The 16,425-nt window shown below is 34.5% G+C and overlaps 1 protein-coding gene across 1 annotated transcript in view; it reads right to left on the minus strand.

Moving 5' to 3' along the window:
- MYO5C (myosin VC) overlaps positions 1–16,425 on the minus strand; it is a 132,114-nt gene that overhangs the window by 55,435 nt on the left and 60,254 nt on the right. Inside the window, exons 11-17 of the mRNA XM_051980669.1 lie at positions 15,933–16,014; positions 14,870–15,010; positions 11,424–11,549; positions 9,770–9,853; positions 5,975–6,109; positions 2,838–2,935; positions 38–124 (exon numbers count right to left, since the gene is read on the minus strand). Coding sequence (XP_051836629.1) covers positions 38–124; positions 2,838–2,935; positions 5,975–6,109; positions 9,770–9,853; positions 11,424–11,549; positions 14,870–15,010; positions 15,933–16,014 — 753 coding nt within the window. The remainder of the gene's footprint in view (positions 1–37; positions 125–2,837; positions 2,936–5,974; positions 6,110–9,769; positions 9,854–11,423; positions 11,550–14,869; positions 15,011–15,932; positions 16,015–16,425) is intronic.

The following is a 16,425-nucleotide window of genomic DNA, read 5'->3' on the forward strand; positions in this document are numbered from 1 at the left end:
AATAAGCCGGTGTTCCCAAAGAATCTCTGCAACCTACCTGGAAGGGTAGCTCTGAGCACTGATGCGGATTGTTTCTAAAACTCCACAGGCTCGAAGCTGCTGAACAATTCTTTTGGAGTCAAACCTAAGAGAACAAAAAGTTTGCAACAATCTCCCATCATCTTTTATTTGGGATTGTTGTCTCTGTAGAGCAGAGTCCAGATATTGTTATTTGGTCATTTTAGTCAGGTCCAATGCTTTGTGACCCCATTTGAGGTTTTTCTGTGACCCATTTGGAGTTTTCTTGGCAAAGATGCTAGAATGGTTTGCCATGTCCTTCTCCAGCTCATTTTATAGATAAGGAAACTGAGGCAAGCAGAGTTTGCCTAGCTGCCATTTATTTCTATTTAAACTGTTATAATGAATAAACATACACAAAGTTAGGCCATTTATACAATAAGGAAGGGAACAAGGTAGCACAATGGATAGAGAACCACAACTGGAGTCAGGAAGACTCATCTTTCTGACTTCAAATCTAGCCTCAGACACTTACCAGCTTGCGATGCTGGGTAAGTCACTTCACCCTGTTTGTTTCAGTTTTCCCATCTGTAAAATGAGCTGGAGAAGGGAATTCCACTCCACAACTCTGCCAAGAAGCCCCCCTTTCCCAAAAGAAAAGTCAGACATGACTGAAATATGACAGAAGAGCAAAACAATAAGGGAGTTTCTCATTAGTTAGAGATCTTCAAACCAAGGCTGGATGACCTTGGAGTCAAAAGACTTGTGTTTGAATCTTTCCCCTTTCCCAAAAGAAGAGTTAGACATGACTGAAATATGACAGAAGAGCAAAACAATAAGGGAGTTTCTCATCAATTAGAGATCTTCAAACCAAAGCTGAATGATCTTGGAGCCAAAAGACTTGTATTTGAATCTGAGAGAGTGGTCATAATTATGACACTGAAGGAGGGGAGAAAAGATAGTCTTGTCACCTAAAAGAAGGTAAGTCATGTTTAGTATCTTTCAAGTAAGATGGCTTTCATCAAAAATGACTATCTGTTGAATTTGGCACCTGAAAGGTAAACTTGAATTATGGAAAATTCATCTGTGGGAAACATCTCTATTCCCAGAGATGTCAGGTAAATCATGTTACTAGAATATTAAAGTACTTAAAATGCAACTCATAAGCTAACTGAAGATCATTTCTTTTATTTTATTAAAACAGGTATCTTATAGATCACTATTAGGCAAAACTTTGTCAATCTAGTTTAATGATTACTAGATATTTCCTTAATGACTTTATCTTTGAATAAATTTAAAAGATATTTCTTATTATTCTGAATTTGATAAGCATCAGCAAACATGAGCATTTCCACATATGAAGAGCTGAAAAAAGAGAACTATATATGTAACTGTAAATCTCTATTATGCACAGCTTAGGTTTAAAAAAATGTGATAAATTCAACACCCTAGTTTCAAACCTGTTCTGCTTATTTGTCTCCTCCTCAACAGCCTTCTGTTCTCTTCTGTATTTAAAGGGCCTCCCCCTTTTAAAGGGGATTACTATATCCATCTACCCTAATTAATATAACCAACTAGATGATCTACAACCTGAAAACTTTATCAAGTGATAATGCCTCTCTGAATCATAGACTCAACCAAAAGTCTAATCTAGGTGTGCTTAAGTCCCAGACTTCATCAATCACAGGTACAAAATTAGATATGCACATGTCTTCCATCAATTTGGGAGGAGTCACTGAATGAAATTAGAAGAGGCTGAGGAATTGAGGATTTCCAAATGAATTGAGATGGGTTGAAAGAATTAGACACACCTCTGAAATGATATTTATCAGAAAAGGGAGTGTACTGTGAGAGTTAAGCTTGAGGAGCCAGATCCTTATTCCTGTAACCAGAGGGCAGCAAAGTAAGTAGGGAGGGGGAGATGGGAAGATTGAATCTCTCTTCTCTCTCTGCTCTTGACCAGAGAACAATGCTGCAAACTTTGAAAGGTTGGAAAATTTACATTTCTCATCAGAGCTAGAAGAAGTGTCTTGGGCAGCAAGATTCTCAGATTAGAAAGCTGTAGGCTTCCTGCCTTACTGGGCTGTCCAACTTATCCTCCTTCCCTTTGCCTATAGGATTCTGGATGTTTTTTGGTATAGTCTTGGATTGTATGAAAGAGCTTAGTCCTTTTTTTGAATTTTTTGAATATATCCAAACTGATACCCTTTTGAAATCTTTTCTAACACATATCTAACTCCTGTATGTGTGTATATATATATATATATATATATAATCATCTTAGCCCAATTACTATATATTTTAGTAATATGCTTATAAGAAAAAATAACTTTTACTTAATTCTATCATATAATTATGATTTCCCACTAGTTATTAAGATCTTAGGCTATTGGCAAATTTTGGATAAAGACATGTCCACATCCTGACCAAATAAAATTATTCTAACTCCTCTCCAGTTTCTTTTCTTATTCACCTCTTCCACTGTTTACTCCTTGAGAGCCAGGTCTATGTCATAACTATCTTGGCATCTTCAGTACTAAGAAAAATAATATAAAAGGTGCTTAACAAGCATTGAATAAAAGAATTTTTATTTCAAATCTTGTATTTTAAAATCATAAATTCCTCTTTATACCTAAAATTCATTTTTTTCTGGATAGAAAAAAATGTTGATTTTTTTTCCAATTTTACACTAAATTAATTCATATCAACCATCAGATTTAGAAAATCATTAATAAAGGAAATTCTGTTCCCTAATCTTTTGTGCTCTCTAAGAATAGCATTAAATAATTAGCCATGACACTGAACAATATTTGCATCTTCAGGAATATTAGAGCACTTACTCAAATGGGAGCTTCTCATCGTTTGGCTTTATGCATCTCACATAGTGAGGTGTGGTTGCATTGAGCGTCTCCATCAGCAAATACAAAGAGCTTCGGAACTACAAAACCATAAATTTTCAGGTCATATTAAAAGTCACAAATCGATGTCATATTGAACTTAAGTTAACCTTTGCATCTAGACAATCAACACATTCTTAGCTTCCATGTTATCTCAGTATGAAGCTGAAGAGGGGGAAAAGTAAATCAAAATGCTTAAAAAAGTGTGGGGGGGATATTTCAGGAGTGTCTATATCACATATGATACTTAAAAAAAATTAAATTTAATGAAAATTGTCTCAAATTTTCAAAATAAGCTAGCGAACTGTGTCAGATATTTCTTCTAGTGATTATGGCAAGACCTGGAATGCTATAAAGCCTAGTAAGTGAAATTCATAACCATTCAAAGGAGTTTCACCTAATGATTCACATAGGGAAAAACAAGTAGATGAAGAATATTTATTGTTCAGAATGTAATATTTATATGCTCATCTATTAGCATGTGTGCATATACACACATATAACAACACATGTATATGTATAGGTCAATATGACAAATGGATATTAGACCCTGAAATGAACAAGGGAGAGAGAATGGATAATTTGTCTTTGGGCACTTAGGCGGCTCTTTTTAGCAACTCCAAACTTCACCCTAAAACAAAGACCTATATTGTTTACACAGATATCCTTCTAGTAATAATGGCTGTGAGCCAATGCGATATTAGAGTTCTTTGAAGATTTGAAGTTGAGGGTCACCAAAGGAAAATGAAAAGATAGGTAGGGGGTTAAAGCAGGTGTCAACACATTCAAATGAAGAATGTGAATGTGACCGGAGAAATATATGTCTGGGAAAAAAAAAGTGGGCTGGACATGTAGCCAAGAGAAAGGGTAACTGATGGTTAGCCTCTGTGCTCCACCAAAAACTGTCAAAATAATGAATGTGCTTTTAGAACATTGGATGTAAATTTATGGGAGGACATGTGCAGGAGGCTCCCAGGGTAGGATTGGATGCAAGTTGCCTGGTTGGAAGAAATGCTCACATTGTTGAGATTACCAGCACTGGTGAATTAGAATAAGCTTGAACTTCTGCAATAATAATTTACGGTTACACAGTATGTTAAACTTTGCAAAGTGCTTTACATATACTTATTTCAGCTGTATCTTATAACAACCTTCTGAGTTATAAAAACATAGGTTTAACATTGCTTTTATAAACTATGCAGAAGACATATATTGTATCTGGGATATACTGCAACATATTTAACATATATAGGACTGCTTGCCATCTAGGGGAGGGGATGGAGGGAGGGAGGGGAAAAATCAGAACAGAACCAAGTACAAGGGATAATGTTGTAGAAAAATTACCCTGGCATGGATTCTGTCAATAAAAAATTATTATAAAATAAAATAAAATAAAAACAAACAAATAAATAAATAAACTATGCAGAGATACTCTGTAGTGTACTGGACTGAGAGCTGGTCTCAGTATCAGAAAGACCCAAGTTCAAAGTCTTCCTCACACTCAGTGATTATGTTAAGCCAGCACTTTGATCTCAGGGGCTTAGATAATTTAAGACTTTGCATTTGAAATCAACTGCCCATTTGCTCTGAGAAAAGAAGTTTCTTATTGAGATAATTCCCTGTTTACCAATGAAACCATGGATCTGATTTAAAAACAAATAACCTTGAAAACACAGGACAATATTTGGCACCTTGAGTGAGGTAATGCAAATAAAGCATTTGATGACCACAAAGTGTCCCATAAACATAAGCTATTGTTATTGTGATGATTACTTTCCAAAAGATATTGAAAACAGCAGCCAATAAAAAGCCCCCCCCCAAAAAAATTGGGCTAGACTTGTGTTACCTTAATAAACACCCCACTGTTAATATATTCTATTTTTTGTATTTTTATATTTGTATTATTTATTTGCTGCATTATTATGTGTTGTATATCATATTTGAATTGTTTATATTTTTATATTTTAAAAATGATATTTCCCACATCTGCCCTAGAATATAGATTATGTCAAAGGATATGAACAGACAATTTTCAGAGGATGAGATTGAAACTATTACCACTCATATGAAAGAGTGTTCCAAATCATTATTGATCAGAGAAATGCAAATTAAGACAACTCTGAGATACCACTACACACCTGTCAGATTGGCTAAGATGACAGGAAAAAATAATGATGAATGTTGGAGGGGATGCGGGAAAACTGGGACACTAATGCATTGTTGGTGGAGTTGTGAACGAATCCAACCATTCTGGAGAGCAATCTGGAATTATGCCCAAAAAATTATCAAAATGTGCATATCCTTTGATCCAGCAGTGTTTCTATTGGGCTTATATCCCAAAGAAATACTAAAGAAGGGAAAGGGACCTGTATGTGCCAAAATGTTTGTAGCAGCCCTGTTTGTAGTGGCTAGAAACTGGAAAATGAATGGATGCCCATCAATTGGAGAATGGCTGGGTAAATTGTGGTATATGAATGTTATGGAATATTATTGTTCTGTAAGAAATGACCAGCAGGATGAATACAGAGAGGCTTGGAGAGACCTTCATGAACTGATGCTAAGTGAAATGAGCAGAACCAGGAGATCATTATACACTTCGACAACGATATTGTATGAGGACATATTTTGATGGAAGTGGATTTCTTTGACAAAGAGACCTGAGTTTCAATTGATAAATGACGGACAAAAGCAGCTACACCCAAAGAAAGAACACTGGGAAACGAATGTGAACTATCTGCATTTTTGTTTTTCTTCCCGGATTATTTATACCTTCTGAATCCAATTCTCCCTACGCAACAAGAGAACTGTTCGGTTCTGCAAACATATATTGTATCTAGGATATACTGCAACATATCCAACATATAAAGGACTGCTTGCCATCTAGGGGAGGGGGTGGAGGGAGGGAGGGGAAAAAAATCGGAAGAGAAATGAGTGTCAATATAATGTAATTATTAAATAAAAAAACTTAAAAAAAAAAAAAGAATATAGATTATGTAGATACATGACTCTCCAAGAGAAACAGCAGAGCTCACACCCACAGCCTCCCTTCTCTTTACTACTCCCAAAGATCTTCTTGGTACCTTGTTGCCAACTGTTGTCCGGAAATTCTTGTTATTTGGCTTGACTACTTGCTTCGCTGATTTGACCGTGATAGATGAATTGAAGGGAGGAGGAGGACCTGGGTTTTCTTGGAAAAAACTAGCACAGAGAGGAAACTGAAAAATGACAAAGAGTATAACATTTATCAGAGATAAGAATAACAACAACTAGCGCTTATATAGCATTGTAAGTTTCTCAAAGTGCTTCACAAATATTAGCCCATTTGATCCTCACAATGACTCTGGGAGGGAGGTGCTATTGTTATTCCAATTAAATACATGAAGAATCTGAGGCAGACAGAGTTTATATGGCTTGCCCAGTGTCACACAGCTAGCATTCAAGCTGGATCTGAACCCAGACCTTCTTGAGTCAAGGCCAGATACTCTTTCCATAGGACCTGCCAAGTAGGTGAGCTAATCCAGTCCTTCCTCATTTGACAGGTACAGAAAATAAGACCAGAGAAAGTAACTCATCCAACTCTGCCAGGTAAATTAATGTTTGCACTTGAATGTAGGTTCTTTTCTTTCTTTTTTTATTAGGTATTTTTAAAAAGAGATATTTTAAATTTTTAAAAAAGATTTTATTTTTCCCAGTTACACATAAAACAATTTTTAAAAAAAACATTTGTTTTCAAAACTTTAAGTTCCAATGATCAACTGTGATGGAGTTGGTTCTTTCAACAATGAAATAATTCAAGGCAATTCCAATAGACTTGGGATGGAAAGAAGCATCTGCATTCAGAGAGAAAACTATGGAGTCTGAATATTGCTCAAAGCACAGTATTTTCACCTGTTGTTGTTTGTTTCTTTTTCATTCCCCCTTCCCTTTTGATCTGATTTTTCTTGTGCAGCAATGTGGAAATATGTTTAGAAGAATTGCACATGTTTAACCTATACTGGATTACTTGCTGTCTAGTGGAAGGAGGGAGAAAAAGTTAAAACACAAGTTTTTGCAAGGGTGAATGTTGAAAACCATCTTTGTATGTGTTTTGAAAAATAAAAAACTGTTATTTATTTTTTTTTTTTTAAAACTGAGTTCCAGATTCTCTCCCTTTCTCCCTCTTTACTTCCTTCCCCCATCCCAGGAAGGCACATGAGAGGTTACACAAAGCATTTCTATAAAAGTCATGCAGAATGTAGGTTCTTAATGTTCAGTCCAACACTTCATTACACTCCCTTTACTTCTCTTAACCGTAAGGCAAAACTTGAATGTGCCATTGTTTCATTACCATGGAGAGCTCACATTGTAAGAATTCTTCACCAACACAAATGGGTTTTCTTTCTCCACCTTAGTGGTCCTAGGGTAGCAGGCAAGGTTCATTGCAGTTAAATGATTTGCCCAGAGACACAGAGTGAGCGACTATCAGAGACATCCTGACCCTTCCTACTGTTTGATAAATCACTTCCCATATCTCTCTAAGTTTCAGTTCCCCCAATTGTAAAATGGAGATAATAATGTCCTTACTAACCTACTTGCTTGTGGAACCTACTTGTGAAAAGCACTTTGTGAACTTTAAAGCACTACAAAATTGTGAATCATCATTATTAACAATAACAATCATTCAGGCTGAATATATTAGCAGGTTTTCCTATTGTTTTGTTTTTAAGCAGCAGGCAAGCTTGTGGCCAACTAAGATCTTCAAATTTAAACAATAACATATGATATTTTCTCCCCACTCTGCCCTTCCAGTCAGATTTCCTGTATTCTTTATTTTTGTATTTGATTTTCTGAATCTAAATGCTGGAATTTTATTTTGTGTATCAGTTTCTTCATTTTAGCCTTATGTTTCAGCCTGCTGAAATACTTTTCAATATGGTTTCCATTGTCTTAAGTCTATCTCTCTCTCTGAACCAAAGCGAATCATCTACAAATTTGGCAATCATGAGAGTTAATGAACTCAGTGAACTCACACTCAAAAAGCAGCTAGTCACTACTATACTTAAAATTTAGAAAATTTGTACTGCTTATTTAAAAAGCATTTATATGTATACTTCGAGGGAAGATAACAAATTTTCATCACTGCAGAACCTATACTTGGGACAACTGACTCCTTCTCTTCCTCCTGTCTTTTGAAGATCTTTTCCAAAATATTCCCAGGGAAATTTGAATAAAACAACCTACTTACAATATGAGAAGGACAGGGAATTTAAAAATTTGAGAGAAGCACTCTTTACTTCTAAAATTCCCCAGGGAGATCTAGCTGCTATTGTAAATAGAAAACATGCTCTTTAGGGACTTAAGAAGAGAAGAGACACATTTCTCAAATAATAGAGAATTGAGTCCAATTTATAAGAATAAGAATTCCACAATTAAGAAATGGTCAAAGGATATGAATAGGCAGTTTTCAGATAAAATTAAAACTATCAATAGTTATATGAAAAATGCTCTAACTCATTATTGATTAAAGAAATATGAATTAAAACATGTCTGAGGTAACACTTTCCATCTATCAGCTAATATGACAGAATAGGAAAATGGTAAACATTGGAGAAGATGTGGGAAAATTAGTACACTAATGTAGGTTGGTATAGTTGTGAACTGATTCATTCTGGAGAGCAATTTGGAACTATGTCCAAAGAACAATCAAAGTGTGCATACCCTTTGATGCAGCAATATCATTAATAGGTCTGTATCACAAAGAGATCATTAAAAAGGGAGTGGGGAAGGACTAACATGTACAAAAATATTTATAGTAGCTTCTGTGGTGGCAAAGAATTGGAAATTGAGGAAACATCCATCAATTGGGAAATGGCCAAATAAGTTGTGGTATATAAATATAATGGAATATTATTGTGCTGTAAGAAATGATGAGCAGACAGATTTCAGAAAAACCTAGAAAGACTCAGATGAACTGATACTGAATGATGTGATCAGAACTAGGAGAATATTGGCAACATTGTGTGATAATCAATTATGATTGAATTAGTTTTTCTCAGCAATACAATGATCCAAGATAATTCTAAAAGATACATGATAGAAAATGCTATCCACATTCAGAGAAAGAATTATGGAATCTAAATGTAGAATAAAGCATTCTATTTCACTTTTTTGTTTTTTATGGCTTTTACCTTTTGTTCTATTTCTTTTTTCTTTTTTTATGATTATAACTTTTTATTGACAAAACATATGCATTGGTACTGTTTCTTTTTTCATAACATGACTCATGTGGAAATGTATTTACACAATTGCACATCTATAATCTATATCAGATTGCTTGCCATCCTGGGGATGAAGAAATGAGAGGGGAGAAATAAAAATTTGGAATTCAAAATTTTATAAAAAGTGAATGTGGAAAACTGTCTTTATGTGTAATTTGAAGAACAATAAAATACTATTGAAAAAGAAGAGAGGAGGCAAATGGTATACTGGCTTACTATCTAATGTTGAAGATGCATGTCATTCCCATGACCATTAATTTGAAAATAAAAATTTTATATCTTGAGTCTTGTGGGCATGAATATTTATAAGTGGTGCTATAGGCTCACCTTTGTTGAGTGGTAGATGATGACATTTTCAGATTCTACCTGGGGTAATGAATTAGAGAAGTAAGAAGTCCCCAAAATATATGTAGGTCCTTCATTTTAGGAAGGAGCTTCTGATATATAAAAGCTGTATATAAGTATACATACATACATACATACATGCATACATTTATATATCATACAATATACATATTCATCATACAGAAGTGTTTTTATTGATATACTTCTTTAGCTGCATGGAATTGCACAATAAATAATTATTAAATTATTTTATTGAAGTATTAATTTACAAACCTTGCTTGTTCTCAGGATTTCAACCAACATTTCATAGACTGTATCTCTGTTCTTCTCCAGGAATCCTTCACATTTATACTCTACCTATGCAAAGATCTTAAGTTAGGAATATCAGCAGACAGTAATTTCAGAGACAGAGCAAATGTTCTCAATCTTTGAATCACTATTTGTTTTGTGGATGACATCATGTGGCTGGGAATGTCAATCAGAGAAAAAGGTAGATTTAGTTTCTTTATTTTTGACTGTAACTTTACCACAACCACAAAATACTATCATGCTAGATTATAACAATGTCTATCTGATTTTCTAATTAAAAGCTACTTTAAAACTAAAATAACTCTTTAAGGTTACTACTGACTAAAGGTACATTTCACTTTCTGTGTCCTAGTTAATAAATTCAGAAAATTGCCCCTAGATTGTTCTATCTCTATGCCCATAAGGAGGAGGAAAAAAAGGCTCATTGATGCTCTTTGGTTTCAATAACAAACCTTAATTAACACTAATGTGGTAGCAAGGAATGACCTTACCCATGAAAATCCTGATAACTGAGCGTCCAGAGATTCTTTGAAACAGGCAAACAAAAAATCCAACATGAGCTTTTAACAAGATACAGTGAACCTTTATAGTCAGAGTACAAACCGCTAACTGTTTGCAATGCCTGAGCTCTGCCAAAGATTGAAACACCTCCAAGTGCCTCTTTCTTGGTAATTGCTTTTGCTAGTTACATCGAACAATGATATTGATAGAGCTCACTTAAACATCTCAGCATTTCCAAAAAACCATTGGGCTACTTATCATATGGTATGTTGTAATATAAGTATGTTTTCATGAGAGCACAAAGATGATGTCAACAGACTTTTCATACAGGGATCATGTGAGGGAGGTGCATTTACATAGAACATATGAATCAAAGACAGAATGCTCCTTGAAGTGAATGAGTATTATGTGGGATTTTTGTCTTGTGCATCTAGATTTTTTTCATGGGAATTCACAGAAATTCTGTAACTAGAAACAAAGTCAATTAGAAATACAATTTAATAATATAAAATTTCACTTTATATGTAAACTTTATAGAAACCTCACTAAAACATAAAATATACTTTTACAGAAAACAGAAGTACTAATTTACTGTTATTCAATGAACCTGACAAAATTAATGCAATTTCCAAAGGAATCTAATTTACAAGTAAGGGGTCACTTGGATATCATCAGTAGAATCTCATATAAATACCCTGTTTACTCAAACCATTGGTCATTCACAGATGTTCCAGACAGAGGACTTGTACTTAGTAATAACCTAATAATACCACACCCTAATTTTCCACAGAAGGTGGCATCCAACCAGAATTTCACAGATAGAAAAATAAAATGAAATCAAGATAAGTGAATTCTCTAGAAAGTCAGAGTCTATAGCAAAAGCAAGAGAAGAAATTCTGACGACTATCTATAAAACATGTACACTGACCCATACGCTTGAAGTTTATCTGTTTTCTCATTGTAATATGACTCAAAATTATTTTCCCAATGCAGCCTGGTGAGTACATATAGCAAGTATAACTAGAACCTTAGCCTCACACTTTTCTGATGCTTCCTTTTCTGAAAGATGTTCACTGATTATGGACATGTGGATAACTGTGCAAGATCCATATCATACCTTATCAGCAAAGTGCTGGATGATAAAGGATGTGTTTGACATTCTAGGCTTTTCAAATAAAACATTCTTGTTGACAAAATTATTGTAGAGTTTTTGGAGCCAATTTTCATCAGTACCATGTGGTAACTAAAAGAAAAAAAAATAAACTGAATTAAAACATTAATAGTGGCAAGAAAAAGTTGCTAAACATAGTAAAACCTGACACAGATACTTAGCACTCTATAACCTGTGAAATGCAGTAGCTATCTGGGTGGGTGAAGTGCCAGGCCTGAAGTTAGGAAGACTAGAATTTAAATCTGGCTTTAGACACTTACTAGCTGGATAACCCTCAAGTCACTTGACCCTCTTCAGTTTTCTCATCTGTAAAATGGGCTGAAGAAGGAAATGGAAAACCATTCAAGTATCTTTGCTGGCATCACAGAGTTGGACGTGACTAAAAAATAACATCAATAACAAACTGAAATAAATTAACAGCAGAGGAGTCGGTATGCAATTTCTGCCTAGAATAAGAATGCAACATAATCTAAGGAGTTTTGGGTGCTAATATTGTAAAGGTTTAAAAGTAATAATATCTCTCCCATTAAAGCAAGTATGATTTAAAATAGAAAAAGAATATTGAAGTGATTAATGATGATGAAAATGAGAGAATATTTATCAGTCTATGTTAGGATAGCAACAAGACAAAAAGGATCAGGATCTGGAAAAGTAAATTTACATAAAATAAAAAATCTCTGAGTAATAGGTCAATCATAAGCAAGAAACAAAGTAAAGAAAAAATCACTATAGCATAGATATCAAAGGGTAAAACAAGGTGGGGGAGTCTAATCAAATGGGCAGAGAGTGATATACTTACAGGACTGCAAGGATCCTAAATTGCAAGGAAAACATGACTGAATGAAGGATGGAATAAATAATTTTTATTTTTGTCAGAGATAGATCTTTTCCACTTCATTTTTTTTTCTCATCAGTCTAAAGACTCAGTGAATATTTGTGGTTCTGTGGTATTTTCATTTTCAGATTAAAAAAAAGTATTGGCTATGATTACCATTATGAAATCCCTCAATAGAAAGAGTTCTCTTTTTATACTCCTGCTTGTGGTGCCAGCAAGGATAACATCTTGTGATCACTTTTGGCTTAGCTTCTTGCAAAACTTGTTCTTGACATCATTGATTTTGGAATATCAAAATTTATTTGCCAAGATACTCCCTGAACACAGTGCTCCATTTGTAATTGTCATCCTTTAGATTGCTTAAAGGATTCTTAACTTTTTAAGCCGTGTTTTGCTTACCACAGTGCCTGGCATATAGTATGTATCTACTAAGAACACGATGACTTGTCTTTTGTTTCCTAGACTCCCTATTCTGGTTGAATTCAATCAGAAGCATTCTGGTTGAAATCCATGATCTGTTCTCAGAATATAATTTGCTGCCTAAAATTTTAAATGGAGGAAGTAGGTAAGTTTTATTTAGAATACGGTAAAAATTAAAATGCTATTTTTCCTATTTAGATTCAAGAAACCCCTGATATCTATCCATAAACCTGTGGATCTCAGGTTAAGAAGAGCAATCTCTACAGATAACTTCTCTTAAACTGTAGCACCAAACAGCTTTTTATACAGAGAAAATACAATGTCCCAAAGAGATTATCTAGTTCAATGGAAGAGGTACTTTTTGAGGGCCTACTAACCACCAAGCATTATTGCTAGGTATTGAGGAAACAAAAGCAAAATGGTCCTTGCTTCAAAGTTCAATATTAAAATCCACAGGTTACTGCATGTAACTCAAACCCCCTCTCTTTCTTCTTCAAACCCTCTTGCCTGATCTCTAGACCTCTTTGCTTTGTCCTTAAACTCTTCTGGTCCTGGTACTGACACAGAACTTCTGGTCTCTGCTTCCTTCCTGACTCTTCAGCTTAGCATCTTTTATCTCCAGTAACTGATACTTGATCCTTCCAGACTTTCCTTAGGCACTACTTTTTCTAGATTCCTGACTCATGGAATACATTAATTCATAATCTGTTTTGCCTGTGACACAGGTCCTGCCCTTTGATCTCCTCCAACACAGCCAGGAAGAACAGTACAAAAATTAGTGTATTATTGGTCATGTGCTCCTAGGAGATCAAAGACAGAAAATGAAGGTCTGATGTACATACAAAATATAGAATTACTCTTTGTGGTATATGTGTGTATTTCCATATATATGTCTATATATGTGTGTATCTATCTTATATATAATAGCAACAAAAGGATTTATCAATTGAAGAATGGCTAAAAAAACAACTATGGTATATGAATATACTGGGATATTGTTTACTAAAAAAATGGAGAATATAAAGAATTCAGAAACACGCAGGAAAAATTGTATAAAATGATGAGATAATTAGAACCATAAGAACAGGCTAGACAATAACTAAAATAATGTAAATGAAAAGATGATTAAAAGAAAATTATATTCTAAGTGAAAAATCAATTGAAGTCTCAGAGAATAAATAATGAAATATGCCTCCTTCCTCATGGCAGAATGCTATATAAATTGCCAGATAGTGGCATTGACAGGGATTTTTTCTTAATTGTTTTTCTTTTTTGCCTACAAAGGAAGACTCAAAAAAATAGAGGTTTGTTAATTAGGGAAGAGGGTGTATTTCCATAAATGACTTGTAAAAATAGAAGGTATCAATATTTCATAATTAAATATAAAAAAATATCAAGTTTCTTTCTTTTGTGAAATCAAGACAGAAGATCCTCAGAGTTACTTGACTTAAATAAACAAAATGGAATTTGAAAAGGTGCATAAACTTAAATGTTTAGGAAGAAATCTTCCCTTCTCTGTAGCAAAATCTCATATTTGTGCAACAAAAGTCCTAGTCTGAGAGGAAAGAAGTGGCAAGAGGAAAGAACACTAGTCTTAGGATCCAAAAATCTAAATTCAAATCCTGTTCTGCTACTCACTACCTGTGTGACCATGAGCAGGCTACGCTTTTTTGGTCTGTTTCCTCATCTCTAAAATGATTCCTCAAGCCTTTTTTGCTAATGGGAGCTTCTCTATGATTATCTTCAATGTTGTTTTACTTGTTTTCTATTCTGATTTTTTACACATTAAAAATCCATTATCAATTTTGAAAAATAAAATAAAATGAATAGATGATCTATATGGTCCCTTTCAACTCCAAATTTCTTGACTATTCCTCCCTCCCGCTCCTTTCTTTCCTTGTCTCTGATTCTTTACTTCCCTCTTCCTCTCCTTGTCTCCTCCCATTCTCTTTCTCTTCCCCATTTTCTCTCTCTTCTCTCTTTCTCTCTCTGCCCTCCTCTCTCCTTCCCTCCATTCTCCCTCTCCCCTCAAAATTCTTAGATATGGGTTTCCAATTCCTGTTTCAAAAATCCACCTTGCAAAAAAAAATTTGTTACCATCAGGAATGCAAAGGATAAATTAAGAAGAAATGATTACCAAGCATTCTTCATCTAGTAGCTCCAGTATTCCCATTTTGGCTTCAATCAAATCAATAACTGGTTGATTATCATAAAAGTCAATCAAAGTCCAAGGAATGCCTTCCTTCATATATTCTTCTTGCTCAAGTTTGAACACATGCTGACCATCCACATGTTGATAAAGACAGAAAAACACAGCATAGACATTAAATAAACTTTCAGGGAGAAAAGTATAAATATGAGGGAAAAGGGAAAAATCAGTTATTTGAATTGAAAAAGAAGAGTTTATAATACAAACAAATCTCTCTACATGGTTAACCATTTTACAGCTGGTCTTAAAGTCATTCTCTCCCACTCTCTGAGTGGTTCCCCATTTCTTGTCTGGTAAGAGGTATTGCCCCAGTGGTCCTCATTCATTCTGAAGCACTGCCCATCACTCAGTTTGGACCCAGGATCACCGTGCTTATTCAATGTGCTTTCTGACTGGCATTAAGGACCAACATGACTTTTTGTTTGGGGCTCTCTGTCCCTTCTTCCTCTCTCCTTCATTAGCATACATAATAGAGAAATTTTTTAAGGGGGAAAATTACTTTGGCAATAGTAGTAATATAGATATAAAATTCAATGATTTAAACCAGACTTTCTTTTTTTTTTTTTTTTTTTTGGCTTAGGATGGGTATGATAAAGAGCATCTCTTATAAATGAACCCAACTAGCTCTTTTTTTCTGTTTTCCACACCTTGCCAATAGAATACAATTCCCTTTCCAAAGGATCAAGACTGATGCTCTCCCCAAATTCTCCAGGGTTTTTAATCAAGTTTTCTTCCAAGACAATGGGATGCCAGGAAGGCTCAGTTCCCAGACATGGCCATAAGGTGGCACAATATCTCAGCACATGGTCACAATAGGAGAAAAATAAATAAGTCTGAGAAGGGAAATTTGTTAAATAGTTCAGAAGATGCCTGAGGAATCTCGGGGGAATTTGCAAGCTTTATTTCTTTACTGTATATACCTTTCCCCTTACGTAAATATGAATAAAGCTGACACTCAGATTTAGGAAGATAAACAGAAAAAGTTACTTACCAGATTAAACTGTTGCTGTAATTTTTCATTAGCATAATTAATACAAAACTGTTCAAAGCTGTTTACATCAAAGGTTTCAAAACTGAAATAGATCATAAGTAATAGGAAATATTATTATATACAATTGTACATAATAAATTGAAATGAATTATACATAACTTTTTTTCCCATTTAAGACTAGCCCCTCAACCATAAACTCTGAACTTACATTTAAAACTCTTGTTGTCTAAATATCGGATTACTTGCCATCTAGGGGAGGGAGTCGGGGAAGGAGGGAAAAAAATTGGAACACAAGGTTTTGCCAGGATCAAGGTTGGAAAAATTATCCATGTATATGTTTTGAAAAAAAAAGTTTTAATTAAAAAAAATAATAAACTACTGTTATCCACCATACATAGTGGTTACCATAGGAGATGACTTCATCACCTAGTTCATGGTTAGTCTGTCATTGAGACTGAAAAAGAAGATAGTTCAGCACAGTACAACATGCTAG

The sequence above is a fragment of the Antechinus flavipes genome, chromosome 2 (genome assembly GCF_016432865.1).
Source record: "Antechinus flavipes isolate AdamAnt ecotype Samford, QLD, Australia chromosome 2, AdamAnt_v2, whole genome shotgun sequence".
NCBI lineage: Eukaryota > Metazoa > Chordata > Mammalia > Dasyuromorphia > Dasyuridae > Antechinus > Antechinus flavipes.